Raw genomic sequence first — 19,277 nt, 5'->3', positions numbered from 1 at the left:
CTCGTGGAGGTTCCAGGAATGGGCCGCCCAGTGTCCACCAGCACACACCAGCAGTACCCGGTGGATGGGTGGCACTGCACTGGCTTGTAGAGGCCACCGTGTGCACACTCAGGGATCACCACGTTGTCATTCTTGGGGTGCTTGGCTTCCTCAAGAGCCGACTGGTGCTCCTGGTCACAGGATGAGGCTGTAGGGGATAGGAAGAAAGAGGTGGTGAGCAGGCATATGGAGCCTGGAGACCGGTGGGCAGACACAGCCGGATGATGCCGGGTGCTGTCCCCCCCACTGCCGTGAGAACCAGGCCTGAGGACAGACAAGTGGCTCCCTCCTACCTCCTCAGCCCCAGGTGTGAGGCTGAGATGTTTTATGAGACAGGACAAGAACGTGTGATTCTTCCCAGGTGCTCATACTGCGTGCCCCTCAGTGCACAGTCCCTAAGAAACACTGGTTATTGTTCACAGGTTCCCATGTCTGAAACACCGGCTTCTCTACGAGGAGCATGTACTACAGTGCACAAAGGCCATCTCTTCTTCTTTGGCTAGAGATTCGGTTTCTTTGTCTTTAGCCACCAGTAGTTTATATCCAAGGGGCATCCACCAAACAACAGACAGATAATCTCTCTCTGCCACACACACACACACACACACACACACACACACACACACACACACACACACCTCTCTTTCCTAACAGTCCAAATTGGGCTTAAACAATTAAGTGGGGAAAATAAAAACCCAAAGACCCTTGATTGGCCGTATGCACTCTCACTCAGACAGGACAGCAAGGAAAGGCTCCACTCAAGCTAAGGATGCCACACTCAAGAGAAAACCTCTACAACTTGGCAAGTGGGAAGCAGTGGCCTCAATGCTGCCCCAGCCACAGTATTATAGGTATTGACCTCAATGGAGCTTCCTTGCTGGTACCCTATGTTGAGGCTATTCAGACAGACATCTTGTAGGATAAGTTCAGCATGTGGGGGTTATTCAACTTTCACTAAACACAAAAGAGGAATTAAAAACTGGACCTCAAATGACATGCTGTACTGATTCCCACCCGATCTGCGCCATCTGCGCATATTTCAGGTGGACCTAACACCTGTGTATCAGGAACTCCAAGAGTGGTCTGTGCAGACCTCTGCAGTGGCCGGGGCCTCGGAGGAGCCGACAAGGTGACAACATAGTGAATCGCCTTCTTGTCTGTCTTATATTTATGAAGTTCCTATTTGCTTATCAAAACATCCTTTGCCTTCGTTGTGGCTTATCCCACAAGAGAGTGCGGTTGTATCTTTCTAGCGGCCTTGAATTCCCAATATTCAAGCAGTTTGTGCCTGTGCCAATCATCTCCCTCCCACCCCACCCCCACCCACCCCCGGACATTCATACAAACAGGATTTCATCTGCCTGTGCCAGAGAGGCTCTGATATCTTACAATATGTGCAACAAATTTTTACAGTTTTCTCTAATCCTAACAATTTCATTTTGGTTATGAGGAACTTTCAAATATGACATAAATTTTCATAGGGATATTTCAAAAAAATTTTCTACTACCATTCTCATAAATACAGTATGTCCTTGGAATGGAGCACCAAAAATATTTTGTGGCCGGATAATCAGGCTGTACATTCTATGAACAAATAAAAATTTTGAAAAAGTGCCAAGTAAACCATAGCTAAATTGAAGAGGTCTCTGTCACCATGAGACTTCTTGCTCCTACCATAAAGGGTAGGTGTGTGTGGTGTGCGTGTGTATGCGTGTGCATGTGTGTGTGGTGTGTGTGTGTGTGTGGTGTGCATGTGTGTGTGGTGTGCATATGTGTATACAAATGTGCACATTTTTATGTGCCCAAATCACACAACAAAACCTTCACCTCTAAGGTGATGGAACTAGGAAACGGAATCTTTGGGGTGATTGGGTCATGGGGTAGAACCCAGAGCTGATCAGAGTAAACTCATCGGCCTCTTCCACCATGTGAAGACACCTCAAGAAGGTGCCATCCATAGACCAGAAAGTAGGTCTCCAGAAACCAAATGTGCCTGCACATAGAAGCTGGATTTCTGGACTTCCCAAACTCAGGAAAATAGCCTTGGGTTACTTCTAAGTGACTACACCAGCTAAGCAGACCAAGGCGCAGCAGACCTCCCTCACCACCTCATGAAAGAAGCAGCCATTGGAACCAAAAGTGGGTCCTAGGAAAGGGGGTTCACTGTCCTGCAAAACTGGAGAGGCCGTTTAGAACCCCACAGGCAGCATTCAAGAGCCCTGTCAGAGGTTGTCAGGGCACTGCGCCCCAGGGCAGGCACTTCCGGCTGCTCTAGTGCAGTCAATACTCTGACAAGGTCTTATTAAGGTGAACGATTTCACTACTTAAATGGCAAAACTCCTAGAAGGCTGGGAATGTGAAAGGCTTTGTCTGAAGTGAAGAACATATTTCTTAAATGTCCACAGTTGACATCATGTGGAAATGGCCTTTCTTTAGCGTTCCATGAGTAGTCCTGGGCAAGGCAACAGAGCCAAGAAGAAAAAGCAATAAAGATTGTAATGAAAGAAATACAAATGTCTTTAAACACACACACACACACAATATATATATATATTATCCTAAGACATCCGTAAAGAAACTATTAATGAATGCGCAAAAAATATTTATATTTTATATACTGTAAATAAATAATTGCAAAATAAAGATACCTGGATGTCACTTGTTATAACATCAAAACTAAAATATTTATAAATAAATCCATAACGAGAGAGTCGACATACTTTAAAATGTCATTACTGACTAAACGGAGAGGCAAAACATGCAGGCCGATAGCAAGACTTAGGAACATTTTAACGTCGATCTCTGTAAGCCAGTCAGTGGATACAGCATATTTCTTACCAAAATCCAAAGAAGCTGTTCAGTAGAAACTAACACGTGGACTCCAAAATGACCTAAATAAAGACTGAAGAGTTGCTCCAAGGATGGGGCTGATATTGCCACGTTAGAAAAGGGTCTATAAAATCATTCACCCAGACACGGGGGTGTGACAGCTATATAGACAGATGGATGGAGAAGAATCTGCCATCATTGATGCTGACAAGGACCAGAGTGACTCACGGGGAAGTGAAACTTTTCCCCAAGAAATGATAGCAGAACATCAGAAGGGCTGTGTGCCAACTAAAGAAATTAGACACGTGCAGCACAACAGCTGTTGAGATGGCGAGGCTAGGGAGACATGAACAGGAAACCCGAAGTGTGGCAGCTGAACACAGGCAGTAGAAGTGACCCACCATGTCTTTGGGACAGACTGACCACAGAAGAAAAACTGGGCAAATTAGACTTCATTAAAACAATCACCAGAAGATGCAATTAAGAAGCAAAAGGCAACCACAGATGGGGGACTGCTCCTAACACACGCCTGTCAAAGACCCCCAGCTCTTCTCATCAATAAAACCACAAATAGCCCAGTCTGAAACCCACTGAGACTCCACAAAGTAAGGCACGGGCTCACAGTAAACACTTAAAGAAAGAGCTCAGCATCATCAGCCATTATGAAAACGGCAACTACAACCGCACACATGCATGCTCCAAATGAAAAACACCGACACCAAATGTTGGTGGGATGTATAGGACCAGGAGCTCGCAGGGCTTCCTCACAGCAGACTCAATGATGAGACCATTATCCCAGCCTGGACACGTATCCAGGAGACATTAAAGCATACGGTTCATGAGATGGCCAGTGAAAAGATGGACACAGGGTGTTCTCAATGGCCCCAACCTGCTTTTTAAAGTTGCCTATCTATGAGTCAAAAACAATGCACAGAAGTATGCTTCATGCAATAATATAAAGTTGTATACATATATATACATAATATATATATATATATATGGCACAGAGAAGGAAGACTGAATCTCAAAACCATTGTACTAATTTTTAAAACGACACCTCAGAAATGAAAGAATGCTCTGCTGCATCCACTTGTAAGAAAGACTAAAGTACTGAAGAATCCTGTACCGTGGCTGAGCTCAAAACAGCATCTACCTGCATGGGGAGGCACTTATGATGAAGAGGGAGGCTCTCCACAGTGGAGCAGTGTCCGCTGGGGGTGGTACAGCCCAGGTTCAGGCTCCGCAGACGCACATGCTCTTGCCAGGGTATCCCACGGTGCTCTCTCATCTTCCTGCCTATAAATACTCTGCATTTGCAATTAAAACAAAGTCCATTACTAAGTAAGCTCCTAAAATTTGTTTTTCTGATTTGGCGTTCCTCCCAGTGGGGAGAACCTTGCCTCTGATGACACAGAAATGCCATGAAGGGTAAAGCTGTATGCTGGTGTACAGCCCAAGAGCATGCACACGCGCTCTTGCCCTGTGATCTTCCGGGAGGACGTGCGTTCTCCTTTACCACTCTCTGACGAGCGATGAATTCTCCTCCCAACTGAGGCGTGGACTGTGATGTCTTCAAGTTCTGGCTTTCTGTGTCCATGGTTCCCCTCATGGAGAATGACACTGAAAGCCCCAAGGTGCTGGTTTTATTAGAGAGAAGAGTTTTCATTAAGAGGTGAGAGGGAGACCGCCAGAGTGCCGTTCCTGTTCAGCTCCGTGTCCGGGGGACTTGGATAAAAGCCAACGCAAAATCACACCATGACAAAGTCTAAGTCAGATATGGCTTTGTTTCCTCTGGACTTGGTCCCACATAGTCTGGGGTATCAGAATTCTCTGAGGTCCTGGGATTCCATAATAAACATCATGGTGGCCCCCTGAAATCCTGCTACTACTGGCTGGCCTGATATGCCACAGAGAGAGAGAGAGAGAGAGAGAGAGAGAGAGAGAGAGAGAGAGAGAGAGAGAGAGAGAGAGAGAGAGACTATCTGTATACCCATACTTGCAGCCTGTTTGATGCTCTGATGGGTGTGGACTGGTTTATTTACCTACAATGACCTATGCCAAAGTCCTGGTGGCTGTCACAACCACAACCTGGAAGGCTGGAAGTGCCTTACTTTTTTGCCTGAGCCACACTTCCTCCTGCAGCACACTGCGGGGCCCTCTCTCCACACCTTGATTCTGCTCCAGACTAAGCTTGCTCCCTTATTCTAGGAGTAAATCTCAAGCTTGACCTTGTCTTCCCATCAGCATTGGGTTCTGCAGTTACTCATGGAGCTCGAAGCTCTTTCCTACTGGGCAACTTGGGGCACCAGATGAGCCTTCAGCACCTGCAGCATGAGGCACCGCACTGCTGGGCCTCCGCTGAGGCTTTGAGAAGCACACCCCAGTGTAAGATTGGAAATGCAGGAGTCGTCTTTGCGCATGCTCTCAGCCCCCAACAGGAACCCTGCAATAATAGCAAGACTCTCAGAAAATGTCTCATTCGCTCTAGGACTTGCTGGAGGCGTTGACTCCCTCTTCTGTGTGTATGTAGTTCCTGACTGCCGGCGTACATCCTAGGTGAGGTGCTCGTCCTGGACAGGCATGGAACATCACCCCACACAGGCAGGGTGTGCGAGCGGGGAGTGTGGGTGGGAACAGGAATACACAGGAAGGTCCATGGCAAGGCTTCAGGGAGGCAGGACACAGGTGGGGCCAGGTGGGGCTGAAGCCTTCGCGTACATGAAACCCCGCTGTCTATCGACCTCTCTCACACAGGCTCGGTGTTCCACCTTGTGATGGTTGCTAGCTGTGAGCATTGAGCAGCTCATGACTAGTGCCACGATGGCACAGCCAACACCCAGTGACCTCAAGGAAAGGTGCCAGCAGGGAGCCCGTAGAATATCAGGGTTGCTCTGAGGCTGCCCACTTCCTGCCCAGGTTTCTGACCCACAGGTCTGGAGGAGGAGGGGAGGGGAGGGCCCCATAATTTGAGCTTCGGAGTAGCTCTGAGATCATGCTGAAATCAGCAGTGTTTTCATGAGCCAAAGGTTTCTCCGTGTGGGTTTTCGTTTTTTTTTTTTTTTTTTTCCTTACGACTGACTACAGTGCTTAATTTTTATGCACGCTGTGCTCATCAGTCACGGAATCTCTTGTGGTTCTCTTTCCAATTATACAAAACCTATGTGAGATGATCAAAGAAGGCAAACGGAAACAAGATGAATCCAGAACTGGGTTTGCTAGAAATGACAGAGGGGAGTGAGCAGGGCAGGAAGAGACGCCCAGAAAAAGATTGGACAGTGTGAAGTTACTGGAATGTCCACTAAAAAAGAAAGAAAGAAAAGAAAGAAAAAAAGATCAAAACAAAATCACAATGCTTGGCTTGCCAGTGGTCAGGATGTGGTGGTTATGATTAGCAGTAAAATATGATCCCAGAGGACTATACACACACATATATGAATATGCATGTGTGTATATATGAATATGCATGTGTGTATATATGAATATGCATGTGTGCATATATGAATATGCATGTGTGCATATATGAATATGCATGTGTGCATATATGAATATGCATGTGTGCATATATGAATATGCATGTGTGCATATATGAATATGCATGTGTGCATATATGAATATGCATGTGTGTATATATGAATATGCATGTGTGTATATATGAATATGCATGTGTGCATATATGAATATGCATGTGTGTATATATGACAGATGTATATGATATATACACATATATAATGAGAAAGGCAAAGCCGACACCTCCACAGGCAACGCACACGGCAGGCAAGCACTAAGGACACTTGTGATCCTTGTCCTCCTGCAGACAGAAGGAGGAGGCCCGGACTCTCACAAGACCGGCACCCTGCGGGAGAGCATAGAACCAGGAACTGGGTGTGGCGTACAATCCTGGGATGGGGACAAACTGCCAACACCTCCCTCTCTGAGAGCATGCCTAAAGGACAAACTAGGTAAAGTGGCTCCCTCGCACCAAAACGTATACTTCAAAAAATGATAAAGGCTGGAATAAAATACCTAGATCCAGGTCCTCTAGACCCAAAAATAGAGCTGGCGTTGCTCGGCAAATAGACTGCAGCCCAAAGCATCGATTCTGGATCTTGACAGAGGAAAAGAAGTGTCATACCAAGCCAAACAGAGGAGGACCCTGTAGAATGTCTATAGACACCCTGACTGTGAGCAGTGACAAAACTGCAGTGTCTTCCTCTGATCTCTTGCTAGTGTCTCCACATGCCCCAATGTCTGCCAAGGAAATCCCATGATGAGACCCCATTGTCCCTGGTGTCCCTGCAAGGGACCCTACGTTGAAATCCGATTGGTTCTCCCACCCCTCAGAGGCAGTGGCACCAGTGTCAAAGCAGTTCCTGAGTGTTTGCAGTGCTGCCTGGTCCCTTCCCTCTGTGGTCAAATCCCCATCAGAGGGCAGGCTCCAGCAACCGTGTGCCCTGCCAAGGCTTCCCAGGAAAGAGTCTCGCCAAGAGAGTCAGCACAGCTCTAGCTCTGAGCCTTCTGTCCTGGAACCTTTAGTGTCTAAGAATGTGCTATATAGAAAATACTGGTTTGAAAAAGCCTGTGGAATTAGAGAATTGGCTCTACCTGAAGGGAGTTGAGGAAAAGAGTGGTTTTTGTTTGGTATTCTAGGGCTTGCAAAGAAAAATCTGGATATTTTCCATTTCACAGAGAAGTCTAGCATTGTGGTCGGTGGCTTCACCCACTGCAGTGGGTTGATTGACAGCAGATCAGACAGTGGCTCAGCCTCTCAGAGGTCAGGGCTCTTCACCTCTCTAAAATAGTGGCTTTAAAAAAAAAAAAAAAAAAAGCAAGACAAAAGGCTAATGACTAAGCTGATCCCCAGGACCCGTGTGGTAGGAAGAGAGAGCCGGCTGCTGTTTTCACCTGACCTGCAGATCCCCAGGGCCCATGTGGTATGAGGAGAGAGCCTGCTGCTGATTTCACCTGACCTGCATACTGATGCCCTAGCATGTGTGTGCCCCAGAGAGACACAGGCAGAGAGACAGACGGTCTCACATATACAGTTACTAATGGACTGATTGATGTAGTAAAGAGAAGTAACAGGTAAGCTAAAATAAACCCTTTTCTCCCCAAGTTGCTTTGGTCATGATGTTTCATCAAAACAATAGAAACTCTAAGATAAGCAGGCTGTAGGTAAGCCTGTAGGGCATTTCCTTAAGTGGTGACTAATTAATTAATTAATTATGGAAGGGCTCAGACCATTGTGGATAGTGCCACACCTGGGCTGGTGGTCCTGGGTTCTATAGGAAAGCAGACTGAGCAAGCCATAGGGAGCAAGCCAGTAAGCAGCACTCCTCCATGGCCTCTGCATCAGCTCCTGCCTCCAGGTTCCTGCTCTGTTTGAGGTCCTGTCCTGACTCCTTCAGGGATGAAAGCAATGTGGAAGTGTGAGCCAGATCAGCCCTTTTCTCCCTGACTTGCTATTGGTCATGGTGTTGTGTCACAACAGCAACCCTAAGACACCATCACAGCAACACAACAACAGACACTCCCTGAAACACCTCAGGACTCTGTATGTCAGAAAGGGCCTTACATATACTTCCAACATCTTGTACCATGTACTTATGAGAAGCAATATCCTCAGCACTAACAATTATGAAATCCGAATATTGACCATCTCTGGAAAACATTAAGGTATTCTACATTCCACAGTACTGCATAAAACTAAACACGGATAAGCATATTTGTGGCATTAGTATGCAATTCTCCTTTTATCTTTAGTAAATAGCAAAATTATATGCATATCAAAGAATTGCACTAAAATAAATTTTATCATGGCTATTAATAAATAATACAGCAAATCAGTAAATATTTTAACTTCTGTTTCACATACCTATATACTGGGGTCATAGGTCTTGAGTGGAGTATATTTAAAGAGCCCTGGTAGAGGAAAAGCAAGGTGGGTCTGTGACTCACGGGGCGGGGCGGTGGGGGGGCAAGCAGGCTGACTTTCAGACACAACCAGGCCAGAAGCACAGAATCAGCTGATAAGCTGAACTTCAGTGCAACCAAGACATCTGTTCACAGGAAGATGCCATAAAGCAGATGAAAAGAGGCCACACACAGGGAGAAGATATTTACAAAACATATCCTTGACTTAGAAAGATCCCTCCAAACTCAATAAGAAAGTAAAATAACTCAATTAAAACTCCGCACAGACACCTCAGCAGGGAGCACACCCAGATGAGAAACGAACCCACAGAATGGTTCTTGGGGGTCTGTAAGGTGACCACGGCTACGGCAATTAGAGCAGAACAATTCTACCCTATGAAAACAACTGAACCCCCGAATGAGGACAGCACCAAAGGCTGGTGAGGCATGAGACATGGAACTAACACCCTGTATTAGTTACCTCTCTCTTCCTCTGATAAAACACCAAAACTTAGCAAAAGAAAGCATTTAATTGGAGCTGATGGCGGCCATCAGAGGGCACAGGGGTGGCAGTCTCGTTCAGACATTCCACCCCCGGCCTGCTTATGCTCACAGCCGTATCACCATGCAAGATTTATCTAGTCCAGCTTAAAGAGTCTCCAAGTCTTTCACTCTCTCAACACTGTTTAAAAGCCTAAAGTCCAAAGTCTCTTCTGAGACTCAAGGCAGCCTCTTAGTTGTAAACCCCTGCAAAATCAAAAGGCAGATTACATACTTCCCACATACAGTGGCTCAGAAAATATGTTACTATTCCTAAAAGGAGAAACCAAGGCACAGTAAGGAAACAGTAGACCAAAACAAGACAGAAACCCCCAGCAGGGAAAATGCCAAACCCTATAGCTCTCTGTCTTCTGCCAAAGGGCTCAGCTCTGCTGTTCTAGCCCAGAGTCCCAGAGTCTTCCATATTTGTCAAAGACAAAACAAAAAACAAAACAAAATAACCAAAAACAAAAAAAACCACACCATGCTCAGGGCTGTCATAGCTAATGTGATAAAAACACAATGGCCAAAGCCACTTACTAAAGATGGAGTTCAACAGGGCTCACAGTTCCGGAGGTTTGGAGTCTATCATGGCGGAGTAAAGACATGATGGTAGGTGACTAGAGCGTCGACTAAGGGCTCGCATCTTGATCCATGAGCAGGTGACAGAGAGAACAGTGGGGATAGCACGAGCCTTTCCCAAATCCTCCTCCCATGACACACCTCCTCCAGCAAGGCCATATCCCCTACCTAATTTTTCTCAAACAGTTCTGTCAACTAGGGACCAAGTATTCAAACATAGGAGCCTATCAGGGCTGTTCCCATTCAAACCACTGAATTCACGATGGGAAGTGGGATTTCAGAGTGCCACATCCACCAGAGGAAACAAGACCAAATGCAGACATCCATTGCAATCCTGTATCTACATGTATTGGCAGGTAATGCGACTATAAGTCCACACAGACTTGGACACAAGTGCCTGTAGCTGAATAAATCATAACGGCCCAAAATTGGAAGCAAACAAAACGTAAGTCAGAAGGTAAACAGATTAAATAGCAGATATCCTCACAACAGAACATCCCACACTAAAAAGAAGTGAGCTGTCATGAAGAAATTGTACTGAGAGACTTTACTGCATATGTCCAAATATGAGAGGCTATGTCCTGTCAAACTCTGAGGGCAGCAGATAGACCGCAGGTGCCTGGTGGCCACAAGGTGCAGCATAGGGCACACAAGGCAGTGAAGCCATGATGTATGGTGCCAGAAATGGTGGGAAACCATCACTGCATACTTCTAAGAGCATCGAGTGGTGTTCAAGTGAACCGTGGAGTATTTGATAGCGACGCCTGGCATCACTGGCCAGTGTGACTACCACGCATGTCAAGGTACATGCTACCTCTGGGAATATGGCAGACAGACCGTGGTGAGCCCTGTGAGGGTTCTGTGTTCAGGACAGTGTGGCTAGAAAGCTTTACTGCCCACGGAATGAAGCAGAGAGGACATAAACATAAATTACTCCACACCTAACGTCCTATCCAGCCTTACCTTGACACTTGTGTTTGGGCAGTCTGGCCTCCCTCTACTGAGGGGTGTGTGTGTGTGTGTGTGTGTCTGTGTGTGTGTGTGTGTGTGTGTGTCTGTGTGTGTGTGTGTGTGTGTCTGTGTGTGTGTGTGTGTGTGTGTGTGTCTGTGTGTGTGTGTGTGTGTGTGTCTGTGTGTGTGTGTGTGTGTGTGTGTGTGACAGGGAATTCTCAGAAACCCACGGGCTTTCATCACTCCATGGGTGCCTGTAGAATGTCAGTGTGCATTTATAAATTACGACAAAGCACAAACAGAAAATAAAAGGTAATGATTTTTAAATGACGAGGCAAAACAAGAAATACAGATAACTATCTTAACTAGTTTATTAATTAACGTTTGCTTCAAACCCATGGTTTTATTCATGTGTAAGTTTATGGAAACAAGTTGCTACTGCAAAAATTATAGGGGTAGCTTTAGATATCATAAAATATGTCAGTATTGTGAGAAAAAAGGTAACTATTTAAAATAGTTAAATTAGAAAAAAAAAAAAAAAAAAAAAACACCTTAAGCCAATTAAGTGTCTTCCCAAGCAAGCATTATACTTTCTGCACTGCATTTTTTTTAGTTTTAAAAATTAACTTCTAAAATAAAGTATCTTTTTTTCTTGAATCAGAGTTATGACAAAATAGAAAGAAAACCAAAATTATTTCTAAGTTATCAAGAAAAAATGTCTTTTAACTGAGAGATTTGGAGAACTTAGATCTCAAGATGAGTTCAGAAGGTTTGTGCAGGAACGTGGCAGAGAGAAGGAGAGAGCTCCAACCAGAATTTCTTAGTGATGCCCCTGGTCTTCCCCGCCAGCGCATGGCCCCATAAGACACCTTTCAGAGGTGCTCCTCTCTCAGGGTGCCTGGACATACCACACATGCCGCATTTGCAGAGATGGGCTCCGCTTTTTTGTGACAAAATGTTAATAATAAATGGTGCTGTGCAGCTGCTGAAAGCTTCAGCTTATGAAGCGTTAATATGCGGACATGACAGCACACAGGTGCAGAAATTAAAGGTTCATCACCTAGTGCAAGGACATGCCTTAAAACCTTAAGTGCTTCCTTTCCTGTGCACTGTGCGTACAGCAGACACTTGGAGCCTGGGCCTCACCAGTGTGCACAGCTGCTGCTCACGGAGGAGGAGAGGACGGAGGAGGAGGAGGAGGAGGAGGAGGAAGGGAGGGGCAGGAGGAGGAGGGGGAGGAGGAGGAGGAGGAGTAAGAAGAGGAGGAGGAAGAGGAGGAGAAGGGGGAGGGGGAAGAGGAAGAGGAGGAGGAGGGGGAGGGGAGGACGATGACATGCCCTGGGGTACAAGGGGACTTTGGAAAGAGGCATCCTTCTGGCTGAAGTGCCAGACAGACATGCTGCTGTGGTTTTCCAAAACACATCTACATTTTCTTACTTTATTAGCATAGTTTTATACTCAGCTGCTTTTCACGAAATGAGTAAACAAGCAGCATTGGTGACAAGCACTCTTTTGTACATAGTACCTGTGGCTGGAAAACCATGGCTAAATTCGAGGGAATTCTTGCTTTTGTGCAGCGTTTGCCACATAACAATGGAAGCCTGTATAAAGGACAGTGGGAACTCACCCAGCAGCCCCGCTACACAAACTCATTCTTACTCAGAGGACCTCCCGGAAATGGACACCTGGACTGCAGGTGTGCAACAGCAAGCACTATGACTCCATCAGTGGTCAGCTCCGTCCTCACACCAATCTTCTACTCAGGCCCGAGTCACCCCAGTAGCAATGATTGCGATGTGGGTTCCCCCAAACTCACACGCCAAAGCGTCGTATGTGAGAGGGTTTAGACACAGGGCATTTCAATTCAGAACTAAGTGGACAGAAGAGGTATGTCAGGGGCACGCCCCTGTGAGGAGGCAGAGAGGCTGTGCTGCAAGGCAAGGGAAGACCAACTCTGCCAGCTCTCCTTGCCCCGGCCTCAGCCCTAGCTCAGGAATGCCCGCTCCTTAAGCCGAAGGGCAGGGGGTATCAGCAGAATCTCCTCAGAGCCACCAAGTCAAAATAATAAACAATATCAAATTTTGCTTCTGAAACGAGCTCAAGGAAATGTTTTTTTCCTAAATCCCCAAGCCCCTAGAAAGCTAAACAAAGGTTTGTGAACATCAGGGCGGCCTCACTTCCAGGCGGCATCGTCAGACCAAAGCAGATGCCAGGGCAAATGGGAACATCAATGGGCCAGAGGCATCCCGTGCAGCATTTGTAGGTGACACTGCCGTCGTTCCTCCCCTCACAACCGCTGCTGGCACTAGGAGGAAGCCGACAAGTGGTTAATCCCAAAAGTCAGCTCGGCCTCTTGGAGGAGGAGGAGGAGGAGGAGGAGGAAGGTACACAAGACAAGTTTCTGTAAAGCTGAGACCGGCCACCCTCAGGGGGCACAGACCCTTCTGAACAACGGCCTGCCACCAGCAGCTCCACAGATCCTGCTCAAGGGCCCCAGTGACCAACACTGAGGGCAGAGAAAGGGTTCTGCAGATAAGGGTTTGACAAGAAATGAAAGAGAAACCAAGTGAACAGAATCCATCCAAAAGAAAACGCGGGGCTTCAAAAGAACACCACCAGGAAAAGCACAACGGTGGCTCATGGGATAGGGTGAAGTATCTGCTTATCCTGTGTCTGACTGGTATCCAGAACGCATCAGAAGCCTTACTCGTGGAGCCTTCCTGAGAGCAGTGTTGTGTTTCATACCCAGTGTGACTATTAGGAACATTCGGATATATTCACCCCGGTAACAGTGAGTTTGTGTTTTTGGTGGCCTGTAAATTTTAATATTAGCTTTCAACACACCAAGAAAAAAAAAGCTTAAAATGCATCACCGGGGCTACTTCAGAGCCAGCAGTGCAGATGCTAAGAGCCCGTGTCTGTCTCTGGAACCATCTGCAAGAGTAGGTTCGGTGAGCAGGGTCTAGTAGCCTCTGGCAGCATCTGCAGAAAGTCACCTACATGTCCAATGCAAATGCGAGAGCCCACACTCCCTGTCAGGATCAGCCGCAGCCCAGAGACGCCGACTTTCTTCTGTGCTTCCCAAGGCCTGGAGGGCTGTAAACCACAGTAGCAGTAGCCTGGAAAGCTGTTAGGAAAAAGGCTTCAGCTAACCTGGCACAGCTCAGGAGAAGGGGATACTGCCTCAGTCTACTCAGTCCACGAACTCCCACACACCTCTTCCAGGTTCAACGAGGAGGACCCCAGGCCTGGCTAAGTGAGCCTGCCATGAGGAGACTGCTTCTTTTCAGTTCTCATACACAAAGCCCCTTTTCTGTGTCCAGGGGCCTCTGCCAGAGGCAGAGCGCGCCCCTGACCACAGCCAGGCATCAGAGAGATGTTAGCAGGAAATACATGTTTAAGGCAGGTACATTCAGAGCTTTGCACAGCCCAGTGCTCTGTCAGCTTGAGATACCCCACCCCCAACCCTCCCACCCCACGGTACACCCCCCCCCACCCAGCCCATCTTTGGAAATTCAGGCATCTCTGCCAAAAGCAGCTGGAGAAAGTTTGCATCCCAGGTTGGGCTGTGCATCCATGTAGGATTCTGAAGTGTGCGTTTGCCCTTGAGACCCAGTAGCCTCAGGTTCACGGAGCCGTTGTAAGGATTTAAGGGTGCCGTGTGTAATCACAGTCCTTGGCTTGATTCATAACCAGCCCCATATCCTTTCTGTACTGTAGCTCCATCTGCACAGGAAACTCCTGTTGGACCCAGTGATTCGATGGCAAATTGAATTTCATTTCTCTTTAGAGAATAGAGTCAAATGTGTTTCTCTATATGGAAGTGTACTGGTGTGTTTCCAACCAGCCTAGCCCAGAGTCCACTCAATTTCACACACACACAAAAAAAAAGTTCTGTCTTTTAATAGTCTAATTACTCACAGTTTGATTGACATTGAAATCTGAGAGCTAAGCAGGTTTGAAATTAACGATCTCTCTCCCCACTATAGTTAGGAACCCCTCCCCACCCCTGTACAGTTAGGAAAATTAAATCAACTCTGTCATGTACATTTTTAAGCAGGATAAAGAACGCTTTAAAAGCATATGTAACTACACCTACACTTAATGGGAATTATGTAATTTATAGATTTTGATCTCTTCAAATGACCAAAGCTTTATAACGTATGTGTCTAAAGGGTATTTTGATGGTTTATGATGTTGCTTGAGAAAAACAAGAGGAAACACCTAGAAGTTACAAACAAAATGCAATTCATATTATTTCGCCCCAGAGGGAATGCAATTTAGCTTGATTTAAAGCAGAATTAAAAGATAATTATCTTTTGGCATTAATTTTAATATGTGCAGTAAAGCAAAAGTTATCAATCCCGAATAAGGCAGAAAATATTTCCACTAAGGGGGTCCCATAAAACCACAGGACATGGTGAGCATCAAGGATGTCTTCTGGGACATAAGCCAGAGAAGTGTTTAACCATTGAGGAGGGACAGACAGAGGGAAGGGAGGGAGGAGGTGTCCGAAGATGACACAAGCCAGGTCTCTCTGTTTTCTTCAGCTTGTGCAAAAATCCAGAATGACAATAAAAGGTTGGGGAGCCCATGTTCAGCAGTCTGCAGAGAGACAGGCAAGATTTTGTATAGGGCGCGTTCTCCCCCGGAGGTCAGCCGAAGCTCAGCGCTGGGCTCCGGGGCTGCTGGAAGACCCAGGCAGGGAGAGAAAAAACAGATACTCAACACCTCCACTCTGCATTTAAAAATAAACAAGGCAGTGAGATGTGCGGCACCCAGATTCTCTATGCCTTACAGCAAGGTCCATCTGCTGATGCAGGGGCTGTAGCCCAGAGCCCTTCAGTGCTGTAGGTGAGGGCCAGTCCTTGGCTAGTGCCCAGGCAGGGCTGCCTGCAGACAGAACTACAGCTACAGAACCCTGACATAAGAAGGAAGATTACCCAGCTACATGGAGCCTTGAGCTGGTACCCGGTGACCGTGGACACTCTGCCCACCGTAGCTCACCAACCATAGCCTCTCAGAGCTTCAGGTGGTAGGATATAAGGAGATGTCTCTTCCTGCGCCAGGTAACAGAGCCTGCCTTACCGTAAGGAGCGTCAGTAGGTCATCCTGACAGAGGGGTGTTGGACCATCTCCCTCCTCTCATGGCTAGTGGGTACCCTCAGATGCTATGCCTCATGCACTTCATTCTGATCACTGGGCAGATGTGAGGTCCACGCGGCTCCTAGTTGACCTGGTGATAACTCCTGGAATATTTCAGTGTCCATGTAGTGTTAAGGAAAATGAAAGATGGCTATGGCTGCCCCACCTGGAGTGCAGTTCCCAGCTGGGCCTCTGGGTCCTGCAGTCCTGAATGAGCAAGCTTGTTTGTGGAGGGCACAGGCTCAAACCAGAGCCTACCAGGTGGATGAGCTCTGAGGTCTGTACTGGTGTTCATGCGGATGGTGGATGCTACAGCTGCAGCCCGGACACAAACCATTGCTCATTATCTTGAGGCTGTGAACTCTGGGTAGAACGTCAAGGCTCAGAAGCAGTGACCAGGACACACACCGGTACCTCTGCCTCACTCCAGAGGTGAGGCCAGCTTCACCTTTCTCTGGACACAGTCTCTTGAGAGGAGCCTCTCCCCTGCCACCTGGCATCTTGTAGCTTGTGTTCATGGTGATACCTTGCGAGGTCTCTGTCAGTCTCAATCCAGTCTGGCCCCATTTTGAAATGATTCCGGCCTCGGCCACAAACCCCAATCTGTCGACCCTCACGGGGAGTGGGAGGGTTATATCACCACTGTTTAGATAGGGGGGGTAGGGGCACAGCACCTGTGTCCTCCCAATGCTCACTGCATAGGCTCTTACGGGGCAGGCATGGTGCTAGAGCAATAGCTGAGAGCTTTCATGTTGAGACAACGACCATGAGGAATAACAGCTGGAATGTTGTGGGCTTCTGAAACCTCACAGCCTACCCCCACCCCCACTCCCACCCCAACCCCGACCCTGCCCCGACCCCCCGTGGCATGACTTTAACAACAAGGCCATACCTTCTAACCCTCTCTAAACAGTTCCACCAAATGGGGAGCAAGCATTCAAACATGAACCTACGTGGGCCATTCTCATTCAAAGTATGACAAACCCTATACGAACTGGCATTCGTGATTTAGGAAAACATTTATTTTGTGATGCTGTTAACGGACAGTGCAAGAGAGAAAAACTGAGCCTCCTCTTTAGTATTCTATGCTGGTGTTTGAAGGATGAGGACACGGTTTGAAAAGTCCTATATACATCCCACAGGAGAGAATGTGGACTAGATTCATATAAGTTTAATAAATACATAGGTTGAAAAGCACATAAGTGAAAGAATCTTTTAAAACGTTCTATCTAAGACAATTTGTAATCAATATATATCTCATGAGCAGGAAAATAAAACTTAATATAGTAAGGTGATTCAAGACTGGGAAGAAGTGAACACATTTCATTTTATACTGACAGGAAAATTTGAAAAATAATGCATTCCTAGGTGAAAAGCAAATTTAGAATTTAACTCATTAATTTAATGTACATTGATTGGTTTTCTTACCAGGTTAAAGCAGCCAAGAAGAAAACGCCTAGTAATCAAAATATAATGGCACTGAAAGTCTCTTTCTCTGTCTCTCCCCACCCCACCCCCTCAGTGATTTGTCTGTTTTTTCTTGCTTAACAACAAGACAACGGTTCTATGAGGGCCCACAGAACACAAGCTGGCAAAATTATACTAATTTAGAAAATAAAGAGCTCTCACGGAACTACTATATGTAAGTTGTCATAGATCAGGAAGGCCTATGTCTTATTTGCAGGAATGGCTCCCACTGTCACTCTAAACCCTGAAGCCTGTTTGGTTTGCACTCATGCTGCCTCCTGATATGTACTCAGGCTTTATAGCAAAAGTCATATAATATTGTTTTAGTATCAACTCACGGGAGAAATGCTGATTTATGTGTATTGTTCTCATGTAGAGGGAAGCCATGCATTACTAGTTTGTCATCTACTGTGAAGGAAAGAACACGCGAGAAGCGCACTAAGGTAAGTCAGCATTGAAGACGCAGAGTAACAACTTGTAACTCACAGCTCGCGTACTTGTTGTTTGTCAACCTGGGATAGAACCCATGCACGGAAGTTGCCCATCCAGACTCCATTCCTCAACTGTTTTGTTAAATAAACATCTCTATATCTGCCAAGAGTGATTATAAGTAAAGGTAGCTTTTAAAATAGAAATTAAATACAAGCAAAGGTCTTCTGACGGGCAAGTTTACTAACAAGAGTCAGGCCATAAGTCCTAGGAGTGTTGACAACTTTGCTGCATACCACTTTTAAACGTTCTGCGGTACCACGCGGGAGCCACTTTCTTGACCCTCAGACAGTAGATGGTAACAGTTAAGCACAAACAAAACCTAATGGTTTCACAGCCTACGTCTATAAATCACCTTCATGTCTCTGTTTTGAGTTTTCCTCACATACAGAAGTGTAAAACAAACTGTAATGGCTTATGTAAACTGACCTTTCCTCCGGCCTTTTTTTTTTCCCAGTCCTCTGTACACTGAATGCTTGCATAGCTACTGGAGGGTAGTTGTTATCGGTCCAACACTCTGGCAACTGTGGTTGAGAGGTGACATGCTTGTTCTGCAAGTTATCTGGCTAAGCTGAAATCCCCCCACCCCACAGCACAATTAAATGCACCTTTATATTACACATGTCCAGTGACTGTGTTTGTAATCATCTGTATGTTTCTCAGATCAACGTCAGTCACGACTATATTGCTTCTCCCATGAGATGCTCTCAAGACCCACTAGTCAGTCAGTAAAACTGAAACAAGCAGTAATTTAATTATTTTCTCATACGTGCTTTGATACAAGACTAAGTCAGGTAACTTTTGTAAGTATGGCAACAGTTTTGAATAAAACCCGGGTCTTGAGCTTATGAGAGATGTATGCTGGTGACTTTTGAGAAGTAGGTGCTCTGGATAGCATTAACTATCAACTGACACAGCCTTGAGTCACTTGAGAGGACAGGGAACTGCCTCGATCATATCACCTGTGGGCAAATCTGGGGGGGGTGCGGTATGGGGGTATCTTGATTATCAATTAATGAAAGCCGTCTGCTATGGGAGGTGGCGTTCCCAGGCAGATGATCCAGGACTCGCAATGTATGCCACTCTGCAAGGCAGCAAGCAGCATCCTTCACAGCTCTAGCCACACTTCTTTGGCTGTGAAATGAGTCCCTTGATCTGCTGTGTGGAACAGTGAGCCTTCAAGTTCTTACTGGGGTGTCTATCTTAGCTCCCACCAACAGTGGGTTGTAAGCCGAATGAAACCTTTCCCGCCCGAAGCTGCTTTGGGTCAGGGTGTTCTACCACAGCAACAGAAATAAAACTAAAACAACTAGGGAAGTTGCCTA

The 19,277-nt window shown here is 46.4% G+C and overlaps 1 protein-coding gene across 1 annotated transcript in view; it reads right to left on the bottom strand.

Moving 5' to 3' along the window:
• Positions 1-19,277, bottom strand: part of Smoc2 (SPARC related modular calcium binding 2) — a 121,918-nt gene that overhangs the window by 31,282 nt on the left and 71,359 nt on the right. Inside the window, exon 8 of the mRNA XM_051164364.1 lies at positions 1-187. Coding sequence (XP_051020321.1) covers positions 1-187 — 187 coding nt within the window. The remainder of the gene's footprint in view (positions 188-19,277) is intronic.

The sequence above is a fragment of the Acomys russatus genome, chromosome 21 (genome assembly GCF_903995435.1).
Source record: "Acomys russatus chromosome 21, mAcoRus1.1, whole genome shotgun sequence".
NCBI lineage: Eukaryota > Metazoa > Chordata > Mammalia > Rodentia > Muridae > Acomys > Acomys russatus.
This window is presented reverse-complemented; position numbering and strand designations above follow the sequence as displayed.